The sequence below is a fragment of the Ceratotherium simum genome, chromosome 3 (genome assembly GCF_057802395.1).
Source record: "Ceratotherium simum simum isolate JZ-2026a chromosome 3, ASM5780239v1, whole genome shotgun sequence".
Lineage (NCBI taxonomy): Eukaryota > Metazoa > Chordata > Mammalia > Perissodactyla > Rhinocerotidae > Ceratotherium > Ceratotherium simum.
The window spans coordinates 71,757,074-71,780,322 of NC_141902.1; the positions used below are offsets into that span (position 1 = coordinate 71,757,074).

Below are 23,249 nucleotides of genomic sequence, written 5' to 3' on the forward strand. Positions count from 1 at the left end.
CTTAAATGCCAAGCTGGGTATTGCTCTCGGTAAGACCGAGGGCCCTGCACCGGGAGCTGGACAGTCTCCCGGGAGGTGGACGCGGGGAGGAGGACGCTCAAAGAGGGACGGGTCTTGTGGAGGGGCGGTGCCCACGGGGGCGGGGCCAACGGAGAGGCGGGGCCTACGGGGGCGGGGCTCGCTGGGGCGGGCCCCGGGGCGGGGCCAACGAAGAGGCGGGGCCCACGGGGGCGGGGCTCACTGGGGGCGGGCCCGCGGGGGCGGGGCTCGCGGAGGGGCGGGTTTCGCAGAGGAGGCGGTCCGCGTCCGTGCTGTGTCACCCGGACAGCTCTAGGGGGGCGGGCCTGAGGGGTCAGAGTCCGCAGGGGTCGTGATCCGGCCGGACCACCTCGGCAGAGTCCAGTCCAGCTCGCAGCCCGCCGCCCGCCGCCCTGCTCCGTGCCTGCCAGCATGTCGTTCGTCCCGGTGGCCGCGGATTCTGACTTCCCCATCCACAACCTGCCCTACGGCGTCTTCTCCACCAAAAGCAACGTGAGCTGCTGCACTCGGCCTCGGGCGCGGGGAGGGAGGGCGTCCCCTCCCCCGGGCCCCCACTCCGCCTTCCCCCTCCTCGGGCCTTCGCCCACCCCTCCACCTCCCGCCAGCACCCGACCGAACAGGACGTCAGGCCTGTCGTTTCCCTGCTAGACGCCTCTTGCGAAGACCCCCGGTGTCATTCGGGGCCTGAGGAGCCTCGCCTCGCATTTCCGTCCTGAGGAGTGCGATGGGGGCGGTGCGGAGGCAGGGGCCATTTTTCTCTTGAGCCGGTCGTGGAGAGGGCATGTGGGTTCGAATCCCGCCCGGTACCTTCCTAGATGTGCAAGATATTGAACCTCTCAGCCTTAGTTTCTGCAGGTTTGTATGAGAAGGAAGTGCAAAATGAAATGGAATATATAAATCTCTCTCCCAGGCAGGCAGAGCAAATTCGATTATTGTTACCGACGAGTTTCTGAAGTGCACAATCATTCTGCCTACTCCAAAGTGATTGGGGTGTGTTTCCTTCCCCCAAGACACCACATTGTGGCCGGTTGTTCATCTCTCAGGTTAGCTCCCAACCCTAGAACCCGGGATGTATTAATTGACCCCAGTATTTTTAGTAGCTTAGAGGGATGAGCGTATTTGCTGGCAGTAGAGCTGTGGGGTCTAAGATGTCAAGTTTCTTTGCCTGCAGCTGAAATTCTTTCAGCTCCTGTTTTGGGCTCCCTGACATCCCCTTGCTGATCAGAAGAAGCCCTTTTGGGCAGAGAAATGAACTTGCACTTAGTACTTTCACTTAGTAGTCAGATTGGTAGAAAGAAATTTTTGAAAACTGGGGGTTTATCAACAAATGTATGAGAAGGTCCCTGGGTGGGGAAAGCAGATTCCCATGGATTTGTTCATGGTATTTTTTTGGCTTAGATTTCTGCTCCCAGCTTTAAAGGTGCATTCCTGATTCAGCTCTGTAAACCATAGAACCCCGGAATCTGCTTGCACCCAACAGTGTTCAGGAACTGTTTGCTAAATGGAGCTCCTGGCAATCCGCCCCTTCCTGGAAGGGGCTTCCCTTCCCCCGGTGGCCCATCGTTGGCCCCAACTGGTTGACCTTTTGTGGGCCTGCCTGCAGAAAATGCCTTGTTCTAGGAGAGTCATTGTGTGGTTTCACAACTGCCAGGCCTGACCAGATGTTGCAAGGATGCAAAAAATTAACACTCAGTCCCCTAGAGGGACACAGATGCAAATAGGAGGCAAGTTAAACCTTAACCTGTGTTAGCTAACCACTCCGCTGGCAGCCCTCCCTCTGCGCTCCTCTAACATTCTGCGCTCAGCACTGGGGTCCTCACCTCTCCTGAGAGTACAAACCAATTAGACAAAAACATTTGCGAGGGCCTGATGGGGTTCTCTGACTTGCTTTTCCAGAGGAATCTGGAATTAATGTCCCTTAAAGTGTGGCTAGTGGCCTTCATACATGGTGCCCCTGCTGTTTTCATATCAGAATGTGATTCGAATGTGTCATATTAGAATTAGGGACAGCCACAAGGGAGGTCTGGGAGAGAGAGCCCCTTCCTACTGCCATCTGAAGGGAGATCTGGACTGGGGAGTTGGCATTCCAGAAGGCTCGGGGCCTTCAAGTGGAACAGGCCTCGTCTGAATCTATCATTGCAGGCGTTGCACATTCTAAGGCTGGTGGCTGCCTCTCCAGGCTGGTCTAGTTGCCAAGGCAAAGCCTCCCCTTCTCCCCTGCTGGCAGCCAGCCCTTTATAATTTGGGTAGAACAATAGTGAACTAATCCAGCAATCACTTCATTCATTTTTTTATTCAGCGAATGCTTATGAACCCCAACTCTGGGTCAGACCCTGGGCTGGGAGTTGGGGATCAAAGACACAAGAGACACCCTCCCTCCATCTTGGGTTGCTCATGGACTGGTAGAGAGTATAATGGCTCTATCTGAAGACTCAATCTCAATTCTGAGATACAGGAATTGTGGTAGTCTGGAGCTGACTGCCAAGTTATTAAGTTCCTGTGGTCCGGCCCTGCCTCTGCCTCCTGGCTCTCTGTCCTCTCTGGCCAAATTGGCTGCCTTTCATTTTCTAGAATATTCTAAGAGCAGTTTCCTGCCTCAGGACCTTAGCACGTGTTGTTCCTTCTGTCTAGAATACTCTTTCTTCTACTCTATACATGCCTGATTCCTTCTCACTCTTCAGGACTCAGCTTAAATGTCACCTCCTCAGAGACGTCCCCTAAGCATGCTCACTGAATGAGCCCCCCCACTGCACCCCAGCCATGGCTTTTATCTGTCACCACACCCTGGGTTTCCTTTTGCTTCTAGAGGGCGGGAACCAAGTTGCTCCCCTTTCCCCAGTGCGTTAGCAGCCTTAGTGTGTTACTGGTTAGGAGTAGGTGCTCCATAAATGGTTTTGTCTCAATGAATGTCTACCCTCGTATTGAGAGATTAATTAACTGAATTCTCACAACAAAGCTGCCATTGTGTTACTGTCCCCATTTTACAGATGAGGAAACTGAGGCTCAGAGGGGCCAAGGATCCTGCTCCAGGTCTCACAGCCAGTAAGGCAGATTTGGGTTGGAGTCCACATTTGTCACCGTCCAAACCTGATGCTTTTCCCTCTTTGTCCGGCTGGGAGTTGGGTAAAGCTTTCCTTTGGACAGCTCTCTATCAGATGTGACCAAATGTTACAGAACAGAGGCAGTGCACATTTATTCTCTTAAAGTTAGACAAGTGGGATATCTCTCCTAGTTTGTCTCCTTCAGGTTATTCATGGGAACCTGAGGCCCTGAGAGGACCAGCGACTTGTCCAAAGTGACAGGATGGTAAGTGACAGAGCAGGCAGAACTCAGGGATCCTGGGCCCCAGCCGGGAGCCCCTTCCAGTCCAGCGCTGAAGAAAATAACTCTCAACATTTAAAGTAGAGGGACTCTGTCTCTCAGGCTATTTTTCCGGGTCCTCAGGTCACAGTTTGGAGCACAAAGGCATCTTCTTGGCTTTGTTTCCCGTCTCTGCTTTGCAGCTGAGGAAGCAGGCAGCCACGCTTGTGACCAGGTCTTGGAGGTTGCTCAAGGGTGGTGGCTCCTTCCTGCCTTCAGCTGGGTGTGGGGGCCATGGTCAGAAAAATGGCCCAAGGTTCTGCCCTGCATATCCCCTGAGTGGGCGGCACTGGGCTCCAGGTGGCCCAGCTCCTTGTCTATCACAGCAATTGCCATTTTCCAGAGGGGGAGACTGAGGCCCTAAGCAGTGGAGCTGAGAGTGACTAGCCAGGCTCTCCAGGCAGGCTTCCCCGGGGCAGGGTCTGCCTGGGGCCTCAGGGCCAGGTGAGGGTGTGGCTCTGTCTACCCCTGGTCACAGGGGCTGATGTGCACGGAGAGATGGCCATCTTCTCTCAGCCCATGGAGATAAGCAGCCTGTGGAGATGAGGCCAGCCAGTAATCCCACCTCAAAGCTCCCTGAAATTGAAATGGCAAAGCTGGTCATTCAGGAGAGCTGGAAGCCAGGCTCAGGACAGAGCCCCTGGACGTCAAGTCTGCAGACGTGCTCTCGGGTTCCTTGTTGACGGGCAAAGCTCAGGGTCATGGGGGCAAAGGCTAGACTTTGCCAAATATTTGAGACATCTGCATAGTCAGAGCTGAAGCTGGGATTTGATGGTGTGGAAAGGAACTTTCCCTGCACGTTCTGAGAAGTCTGGCTTGTGCTCCCTCATGACCTGAGCTCTGCTCTGTTTGAGCCACAGCAGAGCTCATTAATCCAAGCCCCTGGCCCTCAGCACTGTGCATGGGGCCCTCTCTGCTCTGCTGTGCAAAGGAATTGCCCTGAGTGAAGGCCTAGGTTAAAGATTTATTTTATTTTATTTTATTTTTTCCCCCCAAAGCCCCAGTAGATAGTTGTATGTCATAGCTGCACATCCTTCTAGTTGCTGTATGTGGGACTCGGCCTCAGGATGGACGGAGAAGTGGTGCCTCGATGCGCACCCGGGATCCGAACCCGGGCCGCCAGCATTGCAGTGCGCGCACTTAACCACCAAGCCACAGGGCCGGCCCAAGGCCTAGGTTAAGTCTGAGAAATAATCCAGCTGTGGTGAGGTGGTGAGCTCCTCATCACCAGAGGCATTTAAGCAACACCTGAGGAACTTTGCTGGGGACTTTGCCTGAATAAGGGGCTTGGACTAGGCCATCTACACCTTCCCCACTCCAAAGGGTGTATGATTTATTTCCAATTCAGTGAACAGACATTCTTTTCCCTTCTCATCCTAGAGGCAGAGACGACACTAGGTTCTGCCTGGGCAGAGATCACAGGGGCATTTTCAGCCCATTGGGAGGCAAAGGGAGCTAGGCTATGGTGCTAAGGATCCAGTTCCTCAGTCCCTCTCCATAGAGGGGACCCATGGGCTCTTAAATAGACAGACTTTCTGTGTAAATGAGCCACTGCTGGTCCAAGGCTTTCCCCAGTGCTGACCACACCGTCTTCCTCCAGCCAAGACCGAGGATTGGCGTGGCCATTGGCGACCAGATCCTGGACCTTAGTGTCATTAAGCACCTCTTCACCGGGCCTGTCCTCTCCAAACACCAGGATGTCTTCGAGCAGGTAGGACATTGTGACATGGCTTGCCCCCTATCTCAGCCGCGTTTATTGCAAATGCCACCAAAAAAAAAGCTCTTTGCCTTCCATTTCTTTTTTTTTTTGTGTGTGTGTGAGGAAGATCAGCCCTGAGCTAACATCCATGCTAATCTTCCTCTTTTTGCTGAGGAAGACCGGCTCTGAGCTAACATCTATTGCCAATCCTCCTCGTTTTTTTGTTTCCCCCAAAGCCCCAATAGATAGTTGTATGCCGTAGCTGCACATCCTTCCAGTTGCTGTACATGGGACGCGGCCTCAGCATGGCCGGAGAAGTGGCGCGTTGGTGCGCACCCGGGATCCGAACCCGGGCCGCCAGCAGCGGAGTGTGTGCGCTTAACCGCTAAGCCATGGGGCCAGCCCTCCCTTCCATTTCTGATAGAGGTAGTGCCTTCAGAGGTCTGGAGAGATTTTACTTGGATAAGGCTGGGGTTGTTCTGAGATAGACGAGCTGTCTATCAGGACAGGAAGTGGCCTTGGGACACCTCGGAGGTGTCAGTCTCTCTGCAGTCCTGGGCCTTTCCCAGCCTCTCTGAGATGAGGCTCTCCAGAAACTGGTTAATTTCCTCATTAAACCCTGAGCCTCTGACTGTGCGAGGTGGCTGCTGGGCTCTCTGAGGGAAGGAGCATGGGCCCTGCCCTCCAGGTCCGCAGATACGGCCCGGGAGGAATGGACAGCTGGTGCCAAGTGTCGTCTGTGTTGCCACCATTTAGGAGGCAGCCTGAAGTACATGTCCATGTGGGATGGATGTGAATTGACTTCCCTGTAAATGGTCAGATGCTTTGATGTGCATCTTCCCATTCCTGGGTCAGGAGGGAGAGTGATATTTATTGAGCACCTTCTGTGTGCCAGGAACTTTACACACATCCTCTCCTTCAGTCCCCACAATGACCCTCTGGCATAGGAATTGGAATCCTCATTAGATGGATGAGGACCTGAGCAGTGAAATGAGATGCGATTCTTCAAGGTCACATGGCTAGAAGGATTGGAGCTGGGGCTGGAACTCTGGCCCTCAGAATCCACTGGAGATTGTCTGCCCAAGAAACCTCTTCTTAACTTACATGAAGGGGATTGGTTTAGGCTGCGATAGCCCTGCAGACTGGAGTGTGCCTCCACTGGAGGAACGCAGCCCCCTTCAACTGCAGGCCAGGCCAAGCTTAACTGGGCTGCTGTCCCAGATAGCAGCTCCTGGGTTTTGCGTTGTCTGCAAGTCCATGAGAGGATGAAGCCCCACCAGGAGAGGTGATGCCTTTCCCCAGTTTGATGAACAGATGACAGAACTAAGGAACAAAGGTCTGTGAGTTTGAGTGAGCTGGAGATGAGTGACAGGGGCCCTGGCTGGCTGGCTGGCCAGCCTCTCTCCCATTGACAGGAGGGATCCTGCCCAGGGCTTTCCCATGCATGGTCTTCTTTCTCCCTGTTTTGGTTCTAGCCAACTCTCAACAGCTTCATGGGCCTGGGTCAGGCTGCCTGGAAGGAGGCAAGAGGATTCTTGCAGAACTTGCTGTCTGCCAGCCAAGCCAGGCTCAGAGACGACACGGAGCTTCGGAAGCAGTGAGGAGCGCGTGGACATTGGTGGGCGGGGAGAAGAGGACAGTGTGGTAGTCAGGGCCATTCTGAGTCACCACTTGGCTGCCTTGGCCTCATCCAGTCCCACCCCGGGCTGCATGTTGGTGGGAGGGCTCTGGGCTGACTGGGATTACCTCTGTCCCTGGACAGGAGTGGCCAGGTGAGGCCCCCTGGCCCAGTCCCTTGCTCACTCAGCCGTTCCTCATCAGCATCGTCTGTGTCCTTGTCTGGTTTCCAGTAGGAGTAATGTAGCCTGTTTCCTAGAGTGGAACATAGAGGCAGAGAAGAGGCATCCCGGCTTTTGTGGGTGGACGCGCTCCCTAGTGTGGCCCATGTCGGCCCAGCCCTGGCCCCAGGCCAGCCAGGAGGTTTCACTGGAGATTGTGAGCAGGATTCTGGGGATGGTGTGGGCTGAGCCTGCGGGTGGGTGACCAGAGCGGGGACCCCGCTTCGCCGCTTGCTCGACCTTGAAGTCCCTGGTTCTGTGTTTCAGCGCGTTCACCTCCCAGGCTTCTGCCACGATGCATCTTCCCGCCGCCATAGGTGAGTCGTCTCTTTCCTAGACGTGCCTGGAGCAGCTTAGTGGGCCAGGATGGCTGGCCAGGTCCCTTGGTCCCTGCTTCCTGGTGGGGCAGGTAATGGAGGAGGAGTTCTGGAGCTGTTACCCCCTCCCCGTCGCTGACCCAGGCATTGACTCAGGCTGTGTCTAAAGGCCAGAGCTCTCACCGAGGGTAGTTACTGGCTGCTCAAGTTTGCAGTTGGCTGCAAGGCTCCCTGCACAGCAGATCGCTCTCTTTTCCCCAAAGGCTGTGGGGGAAGTGCCCTCAGCTCAGTCCATGAGTCAGCAGTTTTGAAGAAGGAGGCCAGAGGTCCTGAAGGGCCTCAGTTTGAGCCCTTGGCAGGGTGTCTGTTTGGAGTTTCAATCAGGAAATTGGAGTTGTCCAAATTCTCTTACCCTGAAGCAGAGAGAGGCAGGATCAGCCTGAGGCAGAAGGCTCCTCCCTGCTTGTCCACCAGCCCCCGCGGTGCTTGCCTGCTTGGTTTCCTGGGCACCTGTGTGCTGAGAGGCTGGCTGGTCTGGCCAGCTCCTTCAGGAAGACGGGGCTGCGGCCAGGGCCCTGGTAGGCCTTCCTGCTGTCTCTGCCCTGGTTTCTGTGGCCCTTGTCCTAGAACAGCCCCCAGAAGCCTTCCTTGTGGCTGATCTATGTACAAAAGACAGGCGCACCCAGTTTCAGTATTTGCTTACCCTCATCTAAGAGTTTGAGGATTAAAAGCAGTTGAAATGCTGTGCTCAGAAGCTCATAGCTCAAGTCAAAACCCAAGTGTGATAAGAATCGTCTGCTTTCTACTCAGCATCCACTGGCTCCCTGACGAAGGACTTCACTCCCCTTTCTCCCTCTCCTTTCATCTCCTTTCTCTGGGTTCTATCTTTTCTCGACTTCTTTCTAAACCCTCTCCCCAACCCGCCTTTGTTTTTTTTTTTTTTTATGAGCAAGATCAGCCCTGAGCTAACATCTGTTGCCAATCCTCCTCTTTTTGCTGAGGAAGATTGGCCCTGGGCTAACATCCGTGCCCGTCTGCCTCTACTTTACATGGGACGCCGCCACAGCATGGCTTGACAAGCAGTGAGTCGGTCCGCGCCCAGGATCCAAACCTTTGAACCCTGGGCCACTGAAGTGGAGTGCGCAAACTTAACCACTGTGCCACTGGGCTGGCCCCTAAACCCTCTCTGCTTTTAAACAGCTTCACTGAGGTATAATTTCCATATCCCACAATGCCGCATTGTAAGTATATGGTTTAATGAGCTTTAGTCAATACATACATTGTGCAGCCATCCGCACAATCCCATTTTAAAACACTCATCACCCTAAAAAGTGCCCTTGTGCCTGTTTGCAGTCCTGCTCCCACCCCTAGGTAACCACTGTCTGCCACTATAGGTTTACCTCTGCTAGAAATTTCATATAAATAGAATCATGCCATATGTAAGTCTCTTGTGTCTATCTCAACTGGTATTTTCCCTCAGTATTACATTCTTTCCCTTATTTATTTTTTCATAACACTTTTTTTTTTTTTTGGTGAGGAAGATTGGCCCTGAGCTAACATCTGTTGACAGTCTTCCTCTTTTTGCTTGAGGAAGATTGTCCCTGAGCTAACATCTGTGCCAACCTTCCTCTACTTTGTATATGGGATGCCACCACAGCATGGCTTGATGAGCGGTGTGTAGGTCCACGCCCAGGATCTGAACCCACGAACCCCAGGCCGCGGAAGCGGAGTGTGCGAACTTAAACCACTATGCCACTGGGCTGGCCCCAACATGTATTTTTTTATTAAATAAAAAAAATAAGCTTTATTGTTAAGGAGGTTTTTAAAAAAATTTTTTTAAATTGTGATAAAATATAACGTAAAATGTACCATCTTAATGTTTTTAAGTGCACAGTTTGGTGGTCTCAAGTACACGACATTGTCCCCCACATCGTTGTCAGCCTTTTAGAACAGCATGCCCTCCCCGCTGAACTAGTCTGCAGGCACCTCCAGGGTGGGGGCTGGCCTTCCTCTTGCTCTACCCAACAACCTGGCCCAGATGTCACCGTCTCCAACCGCCTTTAAGTGATCCTGATATAGACTTGTACATATATACAGAAAACAAACGAACAAGAGGCAGAAACTGTTAATTTTTTTTTTAGTTTGGTGGGAATGCTCTGAAAGGCTGTGCTGGCTCTGCCCTGGGTTCCTGCCAGGGCAGGTGGGTCTTATTACAAAATGCACTACTGTGTTGTTCTAAAGTAAATGATGGAGGGATAGACACTTATACTGCACTTCGTAGTTTATGAGACACATTCTTGTAATTTTTTAAAAGATTGTTATTTGAAAAAGATTCGATCTTTGAGTCTGTTTTGATCCTCTCTAATGAGAAATTGAGTTGAAATAGCTGGGGCGGGGCAGCAGCGACTCCCAGTGGGGGCAAGGGAAGGAAATTTATTTTGGGCTTACTATGTGCCAGGCACTAGGATAAGTACTTTAGACATCTTATTTCCTTTACTATAATGATATGCCTGTGATTGGCATTATTATTGCCATTGGAAAAACTGAGGTCTAGAGCAGCAAATGAACTTTCCCAAGGCCACACACAGCCAGGAAACAGCAGAGTCAGAATTCAAATGTGAGTTTGGGCAAGTTGTTTAATGTCTGTGGGCCTCACTTCATCTATGAAATGAGACTAATATGAATTATCTACCTGAAGCTATAGTTTTAAGCCAGGCCCCTTCTGGCCCTCAGATCCATGATTTTATGAAGTAAGACCTACTCATTTCTATGTTTCTGCTTTTAAGCGAAGAGCTAGAAGACAGGATCTTTTTTCATTTTCTCTAGGTGTCTATAAATGATTTTCTGTGTCTTACGAGCTTTCCATCCTACAAGAGGGCTGAGGGGACCATATGTCCAGCATCAAATGTCAGGGACTGAGGCAGGCTGACCCAGATGGGGAGGAGGGCAGACAGGAGCCCAGGACCACCCTCCCTGAGTCTGAGATGGGCACAGTCTAGTCACTTTCCATTTTTTGTTTTCAAGATCTGAGGTGATGTTTTCACAAATGACCTCTTCTTGATTTATGGATGCAACATCCTTTTTTATTAAATATATTAAAGTGTGCTTCATTTTAGCTCCTTCTGGTGTCTCCATTAATTCTGTTTCCTTTCTTTTATTTCTGGCACAAGCTGAATTGGCATCTCTGTCATGGTGAGGATTCTCCTGGTGATTCTGGGTTTCGTGCTCATCTTTATTTGTCTACAAAACTCCTCCGTTATATGTCTGTGGATGCAGCTTTGCCTGTAGCCAGCCCCCAGGAAAGGGGCAGGACTTGCTTCTGGTGGCGAGCTCTGGTATTTGTTTCCTGGCTATGAGGCTGCTCTTTCTCCTGAGGGCCGGCCACCTCCAGGGGCATTGTGTCTGCTCTCTGGACTAGCTCTTCAGCCTGGGTGAAGTCTTCTGCTGCTGGCTGCTTGGGAAAAGCTGGGTGAAGGGAGGGGTTGGGGGCAGGGGCTGAATCACTTGTACTCTCCGAGCCACTCTCTCTTCCTTCTCTAGCAATCAAGAGGCTGTGCTATTTTTTTTTTTTTTGCCAAGCCAGTTGTCTTTCAGGGATTCCTTATAATTTTTGGTTGGCTGATGGCACCCTTTCTTGTTTTCTTGTTATAGATTTATTCTTCTAAAAAATATCTCAGCTGTTATCTCTGTCCTTTGGGGCTGAAAATGGGAAGCGGCGACAAAGGCTGAGTGTGCTCCCTGCTCCATTCGGCCCCATAATTTTCTTTCTCTCCTCGTCCTTCACCACTTCCATTTCTAGTCTAGAGTGTTGGTGTGGCCTACCCTGTGTGTTTTTTTTGGAAGAGAGATTTATGCGGGTAAATAGGCAAACTGTCCCAACTTGTTTTTCCTGCGTATTTTAGCAGTTCTCTCCCTTATATGAGATGGTGCCTACAGCATGCAAACCTCCCAGTTCGTTCTTCATAATCAAGACAGTGATTGAGACCTTGTTCTTGGCACTGAGAGTGAGTCAAACAAAATGAGGCCTGGGCTGGGGCTGCTCTGAAGTGGCTACAATTTAGCAAAGGAGTTGAGATATACACACGTAAGCGGAACACCAGTGGGACGTGCAGCCTGCCCCAAGAAGGGATCAGATGAGGGGATTTGGAGAAGAGATCCTGCTAGAGAGAGTGGGCATATGGCTTCATGGAGGAGGGGCCTCAAAGAGTTGCCAGGATTTGGACACACAGATGCCAGGGAGAAGCCAGTCCAGGTGGCAGGCACAGCTTAAGCAAAGGCATGGCGAGTGGAGCCCATGGGTTGAATGAGGTGAGTGGGAAGCCCAGGAAGGGAAGAGGTGTCAGCCATTTCATATTCAAATTCCACTGTCTGTTTCAGAAAGTCTTGGTTCCTTATTTCTTACATGTTTCTCAGATGGGAGTTCTCATATCGAATCTTTAGTGAGGCTCATTTGTGTTGCATTTGGTGCCAGGCTTTGGGACAGTGCAAATGTTGGCTGTGCACTCATGGCCCCTGCCTGCCAAAACCCCAGAAGAGGGATGCAGGAGAAGCTTGCACTTGTGCTTCCTCCTCCTTGTTTCTCTCACCCTAATCCTTGGAACCATCCCTTCTTCCTGAGGTACCTGGGTCACTGGTGGGATCTCATGTTTTTCCTCTGCAGGCGACTACACGGACTTCTATTCCTCTCGGCATCATGCTACGAACGTCGGAATCATGTTCAGGAGCAAGGAAAATGCGTTGATGCCAAATTGGTATGTCCTGGACCACAGTGTGGATAAGTTCAAAGTCTGTCTTTCCATTTCTAGCAGCACGTTGTCCTAGGAACTGCCAAGTCCCTCTTAGGTTAAAGTAAACTGGGGAGAAAAAACAGTAATGACCATGATGTCACAACTTCTGAAGGCAGGGCTATCTCAGCTTCTGGTCGTCTTCTCAGAAGATGTGCTGGACCTGCTGTGGGCTCATGGGACAAGTCCATTAAACGCCTTCATCTGGAGAACAGAGGTTAGAATTAGATCCCCTGAGTCACTAAGATCCTTTCAGATTCTTTCATTTGTAAGCCATATATTATTTTTCTAGCCTCAAGTCTTAAATCCTAGCGTTCTTCATACTTAGCATTTTCCGATGAATGAGAATCCTCAAGTGTGCCCAGTGCTATGTATTTCTCAAAATGTGGTCAGCTCAAAATGTGAGATACGTTTATTTATTTGATCTTCATAGTAGTTCTGTGAGGTCACCAAGGCCATGACTGCTAGCCCCATTTCACAGGAGGGAAAACAGACTCAGAGAGGAAGGTTGAGGTCAAGGCCGTTGCCTGAGCTGAGAACGCAGAGCTGAGATCCTTGCCCCTTTGTTCTGTGCTGTCCTCTGAATGTGACAGTTACTTAGAACACAGTGGCAGGTGCACACCCCAGGCTAGGTGCTGTCAGCCACACTCTGTAGCTGGGGTGGCGGACACGCTTTTCCCTCTTTCAGTGAGTGTTTCAGATAGGCTGTGCCAGGAGGGGAAATGCATATTAGAACCAAGAGGAAGAAGAAGAGGAGAGAGAGCAGGTTACAACCCAGAGAAGTTAAGCAACAAGGCCAAGGTTGCAGAACAAGTCTGGGCTGAATCGGGGACCGGAGATGGGCAGATATTCAAGACTCTGGCCTTGTGCAGTCTCCAGGCCACATGAGGGAGTCGCAGCCCATTTCCTTCTGCAGGATAAGAGCAAACAGTCCTTCTCTCGTGACGTGTGATGCAAAGTGGCCTCGGCTGTGCCTTTTTTACTCATGTGTATGTCTTTTATTAGAAAGGTAATGTATGCTTATTGTGATTAACCCAAACAGAAAATACAGGAAGTAAAACACTGAAAATTTAAAATGTGCATACCCTTTGGCCCACAATCTTACTTTCGTGCATCTGTCCTATAGAAATAATGTTTGTATTCAAGAGCAAAAATGTTGACTAGCAGTATTTCTAACGACCCTAAGCTGGAAGCAATCTGAATGCTTATTGGTGGAGGAATATTGAAAAATTGTGATCTAGTCACAATATGAAATGTTTTGTAGTTATTGAAGAAAGGTTTAGGATCAAAAGGGGTGTGCAGGATATCTTAAGTGAAGGTATTATGTAAAGTGAGTTCTCATTTTTATAAAAAGACAGAAAAAATATATATGCACGTACGTACTGTTTTAGTTTCCTATTGTGGCTGTAACAAATTACCACAAAATTGGTGGCTTAAAACAGCACAAATATATTCTCTTACAGTCTGGAGGCCAGAAGTCCAAAATCAGTCTCACTGGGCTAACGTCAGTTGGCAGGGCTGGTTCCTTCTGGAGGCTCCAGGGGACAATCCATTTTCTTGGTGTTTTTGGCTTCTAGAGGCTACCTATGTTTCTTGGCTTGTGACCCCTTTCTCAAATCACTGCAACCTCTTGCTTCAGTCATCACATCTACTTCATCCTTTGACCTTCTTACGTCCCTCTTATAGAGACCCTTTGGTTACGTTTAGGGCCCACCTGGATAATCCAGGCTACTCTCCCCATCTCGGGATCATTAACTTAACCGCATCTGCAAAGTCCCTTTTGCCATAGAAGGTAACATCCACAGGTGCCAGGGATTAGGACCTGGATATCTTTTGGGGGGCTGTTATTCAGCCTAACACACACACACATGCATGCACACACACATACACACTCACGTACATATACACACGTACACACCTACATACATGCTTACATACACATAGACGCACACACACTTATATTTGCATAGGCTGGCATGAACGCAGAGAATAATAGACTCTAGACCCACTTTGCTTCCCTGGGGGGAGTGTGCATGGGGAGAGCTGACTAACTTCTGTGTTGTTTGAATAATTACGTGTAATGTAGTTGTCTACAGTTGTATTTTGTAACATAACCCCGTAAAGGGAAGGAAAGGGGGAGGAAGGGGAAACGTTTCCCTACCTCACTCACCAGAGGCAATTACTCTGAACAGTCGTTGGCCGTGTTGCCTCTGCGTCTCTGCAGGTTACATGCACACACACACGACCACGCTGGCATTTGCTTTTTTCACTTTAGTTTATCATTGACATCACTCTATGTAACTAAGCTTAAATCTACCTCAGTCTTTTATTTTTTTTATAATTTTATTTATTTATTTATTTTTCCACCAAAGCCCCAGTAGATAGTTGTATGTCATAGCTGCACATCCTTCTAGTTGCTGTATGTGGGACGCGGCCTCAGCATGGCTGGACAAGCAGTGCATCGGTGCATGCCCGGTATCCGAACCCGGGCCGCCAGCAGTAGAGCGCACGCACTTAACTGCTAAGCCATGGGGCCGGCCCCACCTCAGTCTTTTAGAAAATAAATTTTTTTGAATAGGTAGTATAAGGCAAATGCATAGTAAATTGCCATTTATCTAAAAAGATGCAAAAAATACTACACAGTAGTAAAAGTGTATAGAAATATAGAAGAATGAGGGGCACCAAATTCCAGATGGTGGCTCCTTTTGGGGTAGGGAGCAGGAAGGGAGGGAAGGAGCAGGAAGGGCTATGAAGGGGGCAATTCGTTGGATTAGCAAAGACATTTCTTTAGCTTGTTGGTGCTGTGGTTATTTGTGTTATTATATCTTTTTTTATTGATGTTTTAATAGTTTATAACATTGTGAAATTTTGGGTTGTACATTTTTGTTTGTCCATCACCATACATGTCTCCCTTCACCCCTTGTGCCCACCCCCATTGCCCCTGGTAACCACATACAAGTTTTCTCTTTCCATGTGTTGGTTTATATTCCACGTATGAGTGAGATCATACGGTGTTTGTCTTTCTCTTTCTGGCTTATTGCACTTAACATAATACCCTCCAGGTCCATCCATGTTGTTGCAAATGGGACGATTTTGTCTTTTTTATGGCTGAGTAGTATTCCATTGTGTATATATACCACATCTTCTTTATCTAGTCATCAGTCAAGGGACACTTGGGTTGCTTCCACTTCTTGGCTATAGTGAATAATGCTGCAATGAACATAGGGGTGCATAAGCCTCTTTGGATTGTTGAGTTCAGGTTCGTTGGATAAATTCCCAGTAGTGGGATAGCTGGATCATAGGGTATTTCTATTTTTAATTTTTTGAGGACTCTCCATACCCTTTTGCATGGAGGCTGCACCAGTTTGCATTCCCACCAGCTGTGTATGAGGGTTCCTGTTTCTCCATATCCTCTCCAACATTTGTTGTTTTTTGTCTTGGTGATTATAGCCATTCTAACGGGCGTGAGGTGATAGCTTAGTGTTGTTTTGATTTGCATTCCCCTAATGATTAGTGATGTTGAGCATCTTTTCATATTCCTATTGGCCATCTGTATATCTTCTTTGGAGAAGTGTCTGTTCATTTCTTCTGCCCATTTTTTGACCGGGTTGTTTGTTTTTTTGTTGTTCAATTGTGTGAGTTCTTTATATATTATGGAGATTATGTGTTATTATATCTTTTTGTATATCATAAATGTTGCAAAATAAATTTGCAAACATTTTAAAAAACTAAAAGCAACAAGAAAGTATCAGTGCACTTACATGGTCTGGAATTCAAAAGGGATTTACCGGTAAACAGTGGGAACAAAGCAAGACCCTCCCACCCTGTTCCCCCATCTGATTCCCTTCTCCAGAGGCAAAACTGTTACCGGGTTTTAGATGTTCTTTCGCAGATTTTCTTGCCTGCTGCCTGCCAGGTTTCTAGACAGTCACTTCTCTCTTAGTAATTGAAAGAGTGTTTTGTATGTAATAGAAATTAACCCTTTGTTGTAATGCATTGCAAATATTTTCTCCCAGTGTGTCATCTTTTTGCTTTGCTGTTTTTCTTAATACGGAAGTTTTAAATTTTTATAAAGTCAAACACGTCAGTCATTTTTTTTATGGCATTTACTTTTATGTCTTGCTTAGGCTTTCTCCAGCCGAAGTATTTTTTTTGTATTTTTTTCCCTAGTACTTGTTATAGCCTTACTTTTTACAAATTTAGATCTGTAATCCATCTGAAGTTTCCTTTTATGTGTGATGTGAGGTGTGGGTCTGTATTGCTTTCCTGGGCTTCTATAACGAATTACTGTGAGCTGGGTGGCTTACAGCAGAAGTGTATTCTCTCACAATTCTAGAGGCCAGAAGTCTGGAATCAAGGTTTTCGCAGGGCCTCACTGCCTCCGAGGCCCCTAGGGGACAGTCTGTTTCCTGGTTCTTCCGTCTCCTGGTGGCTGCGTGCCGCGTCACTCCAGTCTCCGCCGCGGTTCTCAAACGGCCTTCTCCTCTTCTGCCTCTTATAAGGACACTTGTCATTGGATCTTGGGCCCACCTGGATAATCCAGGATGACCTCCTCTCAAGATCCTTAACCCCTTTCCAAATAAGGTCATATTCACGTTTTCTGGGGTTGGGATGTGGACACGTCTTCTGGGGAACCACCATTCAATCCACTACAGGGTCTAACATAACTTATCTTCTTGTGCAAAAACGTTTATCAATTTTTATTTGTCATGTACTATGTTTTCATCTACACGCGGGTCTCGGTTTGTTCAGTTGATCCATTCCTAGCAGTACCATACTATTTTAAATCGCTTTATAATGTGTTTTGATATTTGGGGGTGCTTTCCTCTTTCATTTCCTTTCCCATATTTCTGTCTTATAAGCAGAGCTCTTGACAGTGTTCCTGTTGCCCTGGCTGGCTCTTCTGCTCTAAGCTTTATGGTCTAGTCCCAGGGTCCCATTGTAGTAGGGAGGGAGGGGGCTACAGTGGAAGCAGCAGGACTTTGTGGTTGGAGGGACCTGGGTTTGAATCCCAGCGTCCGTGCTTCACGCTGGATGACCTCAGCCAAGGCATGGATGCTCTCCGAGCCCGAGTTTGCTCAGTGCTGGCTGATAACACCTGCTGAGCAGGGCTTTTGTGAAGAGTACATTAAAAGGGAAACAATAGGAAAAGCACCCCGTGTGGTGCCGGCATGTTCAAAGTGCTGTGTACCCGCGCGGTATCTGTTACTCTTATTCAGCAAGTGTTTGCCTCAGCACCAAATTGGTGCTGGAGACAAGGATGGGAGAAAGTCTTGCTTTTTCCCACTGTTTAAGTACCTTTTGATTTTTTAAAATTGTGGCAAAATACACATAACATGAAATTTACCATCTTAACCATTTTTAAGTGTACAATCCAGTGGCATTAAGTACATCCACGTTGTTGTGCAGCCATCACCACCATCCATCTCCAGAACCTTTTCATCTTCCCAAACTGAAACTCTGTACGCATTAAATAATGACCCTATTTCCCCCTCTCCCCAGCCCCTGGAAACCACCACTCTACTTCCTGTCTCTATGAACTTGACTATTCTAAGTACCTCATATAAGTGGAATCATACAGTATTTGTCTTTTAAAATATGACTGACTTATTTCACTCAGCATAATGTCCTCAGAGTTCATCCATGTTGTAGCATGTGTCAGAATTTCCTTCCTTTTTAATGCTGAGCAATATTCCATTGTATGTATACACCACATCTTGCTTATCCATTTATCTGTTGATACTTGAGAGTACCTTTTGGTTTGTGAACCATGTATATATATTGACTCCTTTTTGTTTTTAATTAAAAAATTTTTTGAAATTTATTTTGCAATGTATAACAGCGTTGATGCCTCATTCTCTTGCCTTCTTCTATCAGGCTGCACTTACCGGTGGGCTACCATGGCCGTGCTTCTTCCGTCGTGGTGTCTGGTACTCCAATCCGAAGGCCCATGGGACAGATGAGACCTGATGACTGTAAGTGCCCCATTGTCCAGGCCCTGCCGGTGCTCAGCTCTGTGTCCCCCCCATGCAGTGAGTTCCATGGCCCAATACTCACAACAGGACACTCACAACAGCCTCCTTTTCTGGTGTTATTCCAGCTAAGCCTCCTGTATATGGTGCCTGCAAACTCTTGGACATGGAGTTGGAAATGGTAAGCTGTACCTCGGTGTTTTATTGGCATGGGATCTACATAAACATTACAGCAGGAGAGCTCTCTGGGATGGTTGCCCTGCACAGTGGACCCTTCCCCTATCTCAGCCACGTTAATGGCAGCTCGGTGTCCCCATGTGGCCCTTGGAAGTGCAGTTGATCCTTATTTTTCACGGACTCTGTGTTTGTGAATTTACCTACTTAATAAAGTCAATTTGCAACCTCTGAATCAATACTCGCAGAGCTTTCGGGGGGTCATTCACAGACACGTACGTGCAGAGTGGCACAAAATTTGTCGCTCTATGTGCGTGTTCCCAGCTGAGGTGGAACAAGGCCATCCTCTGCCTTCTTGTTTCAGCTCTGATACTGTTAATAAGTGTCCTTTTCACTGTCTGTTTAGTGCCATGTTATTTTGCATTTTTGTTCTTTTTGTTGGTGATTTTGCTCTTTAAAATGCCTGCCAACTGTAGTGCTTAAGTACTGTCTAGTGTTCCTAAGCACAAGAAGGCTGCAGCATGCCCTTTTGGAGAAAATATGTGTGTTAGATAAGCTTCCTTCAGGCATGAGTTACAGTTCTGGTGGCTGTGAGTTCATGTTAATGAATCCACAATGTATACTAAACAAGATGTCCTTAAACAGAAACACACATAAAACAAGGTTATAGATTGATCACTTGCTGTAAATATGTGACCAGAGGCTCCCAGGAGCCTAACCCTGTATTTCCCCTAGGAGCAATGGGTCTGTATTTGCTAATTCAGTGTTTGTGGTGACTTTATGGAATATAACTACTACGAATAACAAGAATCAACTATATCAGCCCCATTGCACTTGTGACTGTGCCCACACAGCCTCAGAACTCTGGTTATTTCAGGGCTGCACACTTTTTTAAATTAAACTTTTTTTTGAGATAATTGTAGACTCACATGCAGTTGTAAGAAATAATACAGAGAGCTCGCAAACACTCTTCACACAGTCTCCCCCAGTGGTGTCGTCCTGCGTAGCTCTAGTGCGGCATCACAACCAGGGTGTTGACCCTGATCCAGTCATTTCCATCACCTCAAGGATCCCTCACGCTGCATTTTAAGAGGGACACTGAACTCTGGGAAGCCCCAAGGTGAGGGGACCAGGAAAGTGCTAGGAAGGAGGAGCTGAACTGGAGGGGAGGACTCTGCGATCAGGAGCAGTGTTTCAGTCTCTGCTGGATGGTCAGATGCCGGATAGTGGAGCCGGGTCCAGTGGGGAAAGTGCCGGCAGGCAGATGGAGGGGGCTTCCCACAGTCAGCACCCGTGCTTTTAGATGACGCCTCGGGAAGCCCTGAGTGTCTCCTCATGGCAGCTGGAGGAGAAGGGGCTGTGTGCCACCCGGTAGGGCTGTGGCCGTGGGAATCCAGATTGGTTGGAGGCAGGCAGGAGCTTCCTGTCTCTCCAGTCCTGCCCTGTGATTTCTTTGGATTCGGTCCAGAAGAGGGAAATGGGTGGGCACTGCGAATAGTCCCCCGGTAGCAGGGCATTCCCAGCCAGCCCTCTGCCTCCTGCTGCCTTAGTGTGGGCACCACGTGCACCCTGAGAGGAGGTCACCCAGCCCAGATCCACCAGAGCGGGGCACTGAGCCCTGGTTTGGGGCAGGGCCTTCTCTCTGGGAGAACTTAGGACTCTGCAGGCAGGTACTTCACCGGTGTTGATCCCTGTTGGCGGGTGGAGGGGGCAGGTGAAGAAAAGGCAGAAAAGTCACAGTGTGGAGAAACGGTGCAGGTGGAGAGCACAGATAATCTGGTGCCCTTTGGGGATTTTGTTTTTGTCTTGATGAAAAATTTGCAATGTTTAAACCCTGTCACAGAACAAATAAAACTGTGACTCAGGTTTTGCAAATGTCGTAGCTGATTCTGCATGCTGTTTACAGTTATCTTCCCAATTTTTTCCCCCAGTGATGTCTAGATATTCTGTTGGTTCCTGGACATTGTGTTGATGATGTTTTTCTGCGGAGGCGGTGGGGCAAGGGATTGGAGTAGGGGGTATCCCCATCAGGCTCTCTTTGGTGCATTACGGAGACAGCCTTTTGATTTTTATGTCGTGAATACAAACCCTGATATTTTCGTTTTTCACAAGCCTCAGGTAGCTGTCAAATCGTAAAACGCAGAGCGTGTATCGGGTGAGGCGGAAAGAGCGGAGTGACGTGGGGCACGCTGCAGGAGGGAGAGGCGGCTGCTGTGGTGTTCAGGGGCACATGAGGAGGGCCTTGGGCGTGCAGTGGCATGCCGCTTCTCACCACTTTCCAGAGTTGGCCGTCTGTCCACTCAGGGGCAGTTCATGACTTAGAAATGCCGTGGATTTGTAGCCTTGCCAGGCCCCCTGTGGCAGTCCTGGTCCCTGGCCCTGGTTTGGAAATGCCTGACCTTTGTCCTCCAAGCAAGTGACCTGGGGCAGCAGGTCAGCCCCCGATTCTAATCAACTTTTCCGCACATCAGGCTTTCTTTGTAGGCCCTGGTAACAAATTGGGAGAGCCGATCCCCATTTCCAAGGCCCATGAGCACATTTTTGGAATGGTCCTTATGAACGACTGGAGTGGTAATTATGGGATGTTGGGTGTCCTGAGGCTGAGTTGACTGTGAACACTCTGCTCTGGGTGAAGACTGGGTATTTGGGACACTTGCACAGAAGCCATGGATGGTTTCCTGGGTCTGGGTCTGGGTCTGGTCAAAGGCAGCCGGGTGGTACAGTGGCTGAGAGCATGGGCGTGGGTATCAAACGACTTCTCAGCTCTGAGCTCTTGGGCCAGTCACTTCCCCTCTCTGAGCTCTGATTTTCTTGAAGTTGAATAGGGACAAGGCTGACGTCATAGTTAATATTTATGATCACTTATGTATTGGGCCCTGTGCTGAACACCTCACATGTACTCTCCTGCTGAATCTCTAGAAGGTAATATTATTATTACCTTTTTAAATAATATTATATGTCCATTTTTCAGGTGAGGAACTGAGGCATAGAGAGATTTCAGTTAGTCACTGAGCTAAGATTTCAAACTAAGCAGCCCATTTTCTGAGCCTGCGTCAACCCCTTGCCATATGTAGGAGGGAGGTGGTGCCATAAGTCCCAGGAAGTGTCTGCCTCCCAGTTTGAGGATGAGCTTCCAGCGCCTTCATGGGGAAATATCCTGCCTGCCCTTTCGTCATCCTTCTCTTTGCTATAACCTGGCACAGTGACCTCAAAGGACCTCTGCCCTTGGCATTGAATGCTGTGGCCACTTGGTCCTGGGGCAGCCTGGTTGGGGCCCGTGCACCGTGGGGGAGGGCTGTGCTGGGTGTCTGGTCAAGGGGAGGAGGGACCCTTAGGGCGAGGCCCCGTAGGCCTTTGTAAGCCCTGCTCTGCCCTTCTCCTGCAGCTCGAGACATTCAGAAGTGGGAGTACGTCCCTCTTGGGCCGTTCCTCGGGAAGAGTTTTGGAACCACCATCTCTCCGTGGGTGGTGCCCATGGATGCCCTCATGCCCTTTGCCGTGCCCAACCCAGAGCAGGTAAGCACACCCTCTGTAGGAAGCTTCAGACCCAGGCCCCTCCGCCTCCAAGGCTGCTTGCCCACCAAGCATTTTGCCCCCAGCATGCGCATGTGGCCGGGGTCTTGGTTGCAGTGACCTTCAGGCAGGCCTGGAGGTCAGTCATTCTGCCTTGTGCTTTCCCTGCCCCCTGCACAGTTCCTGGGGAAAACACAGAATTTTGTAACCTTCAGAGTCCTCTGAGGCCACGGGCACTGGCCAGTTGGCAGAAGGAGGGGTCTCTGCCGGTACCACCACATTGCACAGCTTCCCCGGTCGCTATCGAGTTGTGTTCTGTGTGAATGGCACCCCCTGGAGCCCAACTTAGAGAATGCGGTGTGGGGCCGGGCAGCAAGGGGGTCCTGCTTCTTGCTCCTGCTGTTGCCTGCACCACTTGCCACGCTGCTCTCTACCCGTCACCCCTCAGCCAGGCGCAGTCTGGCCACTGCCCCCGCCCCATCACTGCCAGTGAGCCGTGATCCTCAAAGTGCCCTGCGAGCTTGGCCAGTGCTGTGGCCCGTGTCGTCTTCATCTTGGACCCCCTGGCAGCCCCTACTCTTCCTCGGTACTCTCTCCCCCTGGCCCTGGCACCCGACCTGTCCCGGTTCTCGTACGTCTCCCCGAGCCCAGCGATATTCTAGTCCGACTCTGTCCTCCACGTGGGGCAGCCCCGCTGAGCTCTCAGCCATTTGCCCCCCTCCCTCCACACTGTCCCTGAGCTTCTCCCCTCGCTGGTGGCCTCCGCCCCCACCTCACGCGTGGCTCCTGCATCCAGACCCACCGCGCTCCTCGGCCCTCTGAGCCCTGCTGTCATCTCACGTTGCTCTGCTAGAAACTTAGAATCTTCCCCGCAAACCGGCTCCTCCTGGAGCTCCTGTGGGGTTCCCACGCTCCTGCCACAGCACACCCCCCATCGTTTTCAGTCACCAAGACTTGTCTCTTCCCCCTCGGGGTGAGTCCGTGCCTGTCGCTTCTGCATCCCACCCTCCCAGCCTCGTCTGGCCCATGGACCGCTTGGGTTGCTGCTGCCCCCGAGGCTCGTCCCCTCCAGGCTCCATCCTTCATCCAGACCTCTCTCTGTCCACAGGGCACTGCTTTACCCTTGCTGCAGATCTCTGGCTCCCTCTCCCTTTATGCCAGCCCTTCCCACATTCCATTGATGTGCAGCCTTCTCGACTCTTGCCAATCTGAACTATTATTTAATGCTTTTCTTTAAAGTGGCTCCCATTTTAAACTCAAAAATGCGCTTAGAAAAGGAACTTTATATCCCTACTGGTGTCGGTAGCCACCAAGTTAATCATAAAAAGAAACACATAACTATTAAAATAAAGTCACCAGAATTATCTCATGTACCACTGGTGATTCACGTATTGCACTTTGGGAAAACACTGCTTTGGCCTCAGTGCAGACTTTCTGGCCTGGCCATCAAAGCTGCCTCCACAGCTGGGCCCAGCACCAGGCAGGGTTGTGGCCTCTGGGGGCCACCTTCCCTTTCTGCTGCCCCAGAGGCCTCTCCCCACAGGCCTTGCTTT

General features: G+C 49.7%; 1 protein-coding gene across 2 annotated transcripts in view; it reads left to right on the forward strand.

Moving 5' to 3' along the window:
- The first annotated feature begins 312 nt into the window (after nucleotides 1-312).
- Nucleotides 313-23,249, forward strand: part of FAH (fumarylacetoacetate hydrolase) — a 37,663-nt gene continuing 14,726 nt past the window's right edge. Inside the window, exons 1-10 of one of the 2 annotated variants that reach the window (XM_087428787.1) lie at nucleotides 317-531; nucleotides 3,286-3,345; nucleotides 5,000-5,110; nucleotides 6,574-6,695; nucleotides 7,204-7,253; nucleotides 11,914-12,004; nucleotides 17,915-18,012; nucleotides 18,138-18,190; nucleotides 20,655-20,754; nucleotides 21,569-21,699. In XM_087428787.1, coding sequence (XP_087284913.1) covers nucleotides 3,343-3,345; nucleotides 5,000-5,110; nucleotides 6,574-6,695; nucleotides 7,204-7,253; nucleotides 11,914-12,004; nucleotides 17,915-18,012; nucleotides 18,138-18,190; nucleotides 20,655-20,754; nucleotides 21,569-21,699 — 759 coding nt within the window. In that variant the 5' untranslated portion in view covers nucleotides 317-531; nucleotides 3,286-3,342. Of the gene's footprint in view, nucleotides 532-3,285; nucleotides 3,346-4,999; nucleotides 5,111-6,573; nucleotides 6,696-7,203; nucleotides 7,254-11,913; nucleotides 12,005-17,914; nucleotides 18,013-18,137; nucleotides 18,191-20,654; nucleotides 20,755-21,568; nucleotides 21,700-23,249 lie in introns of both variants that reach the window. The other variant, XM_004421896.2, reaches the window with a different exon arrangement.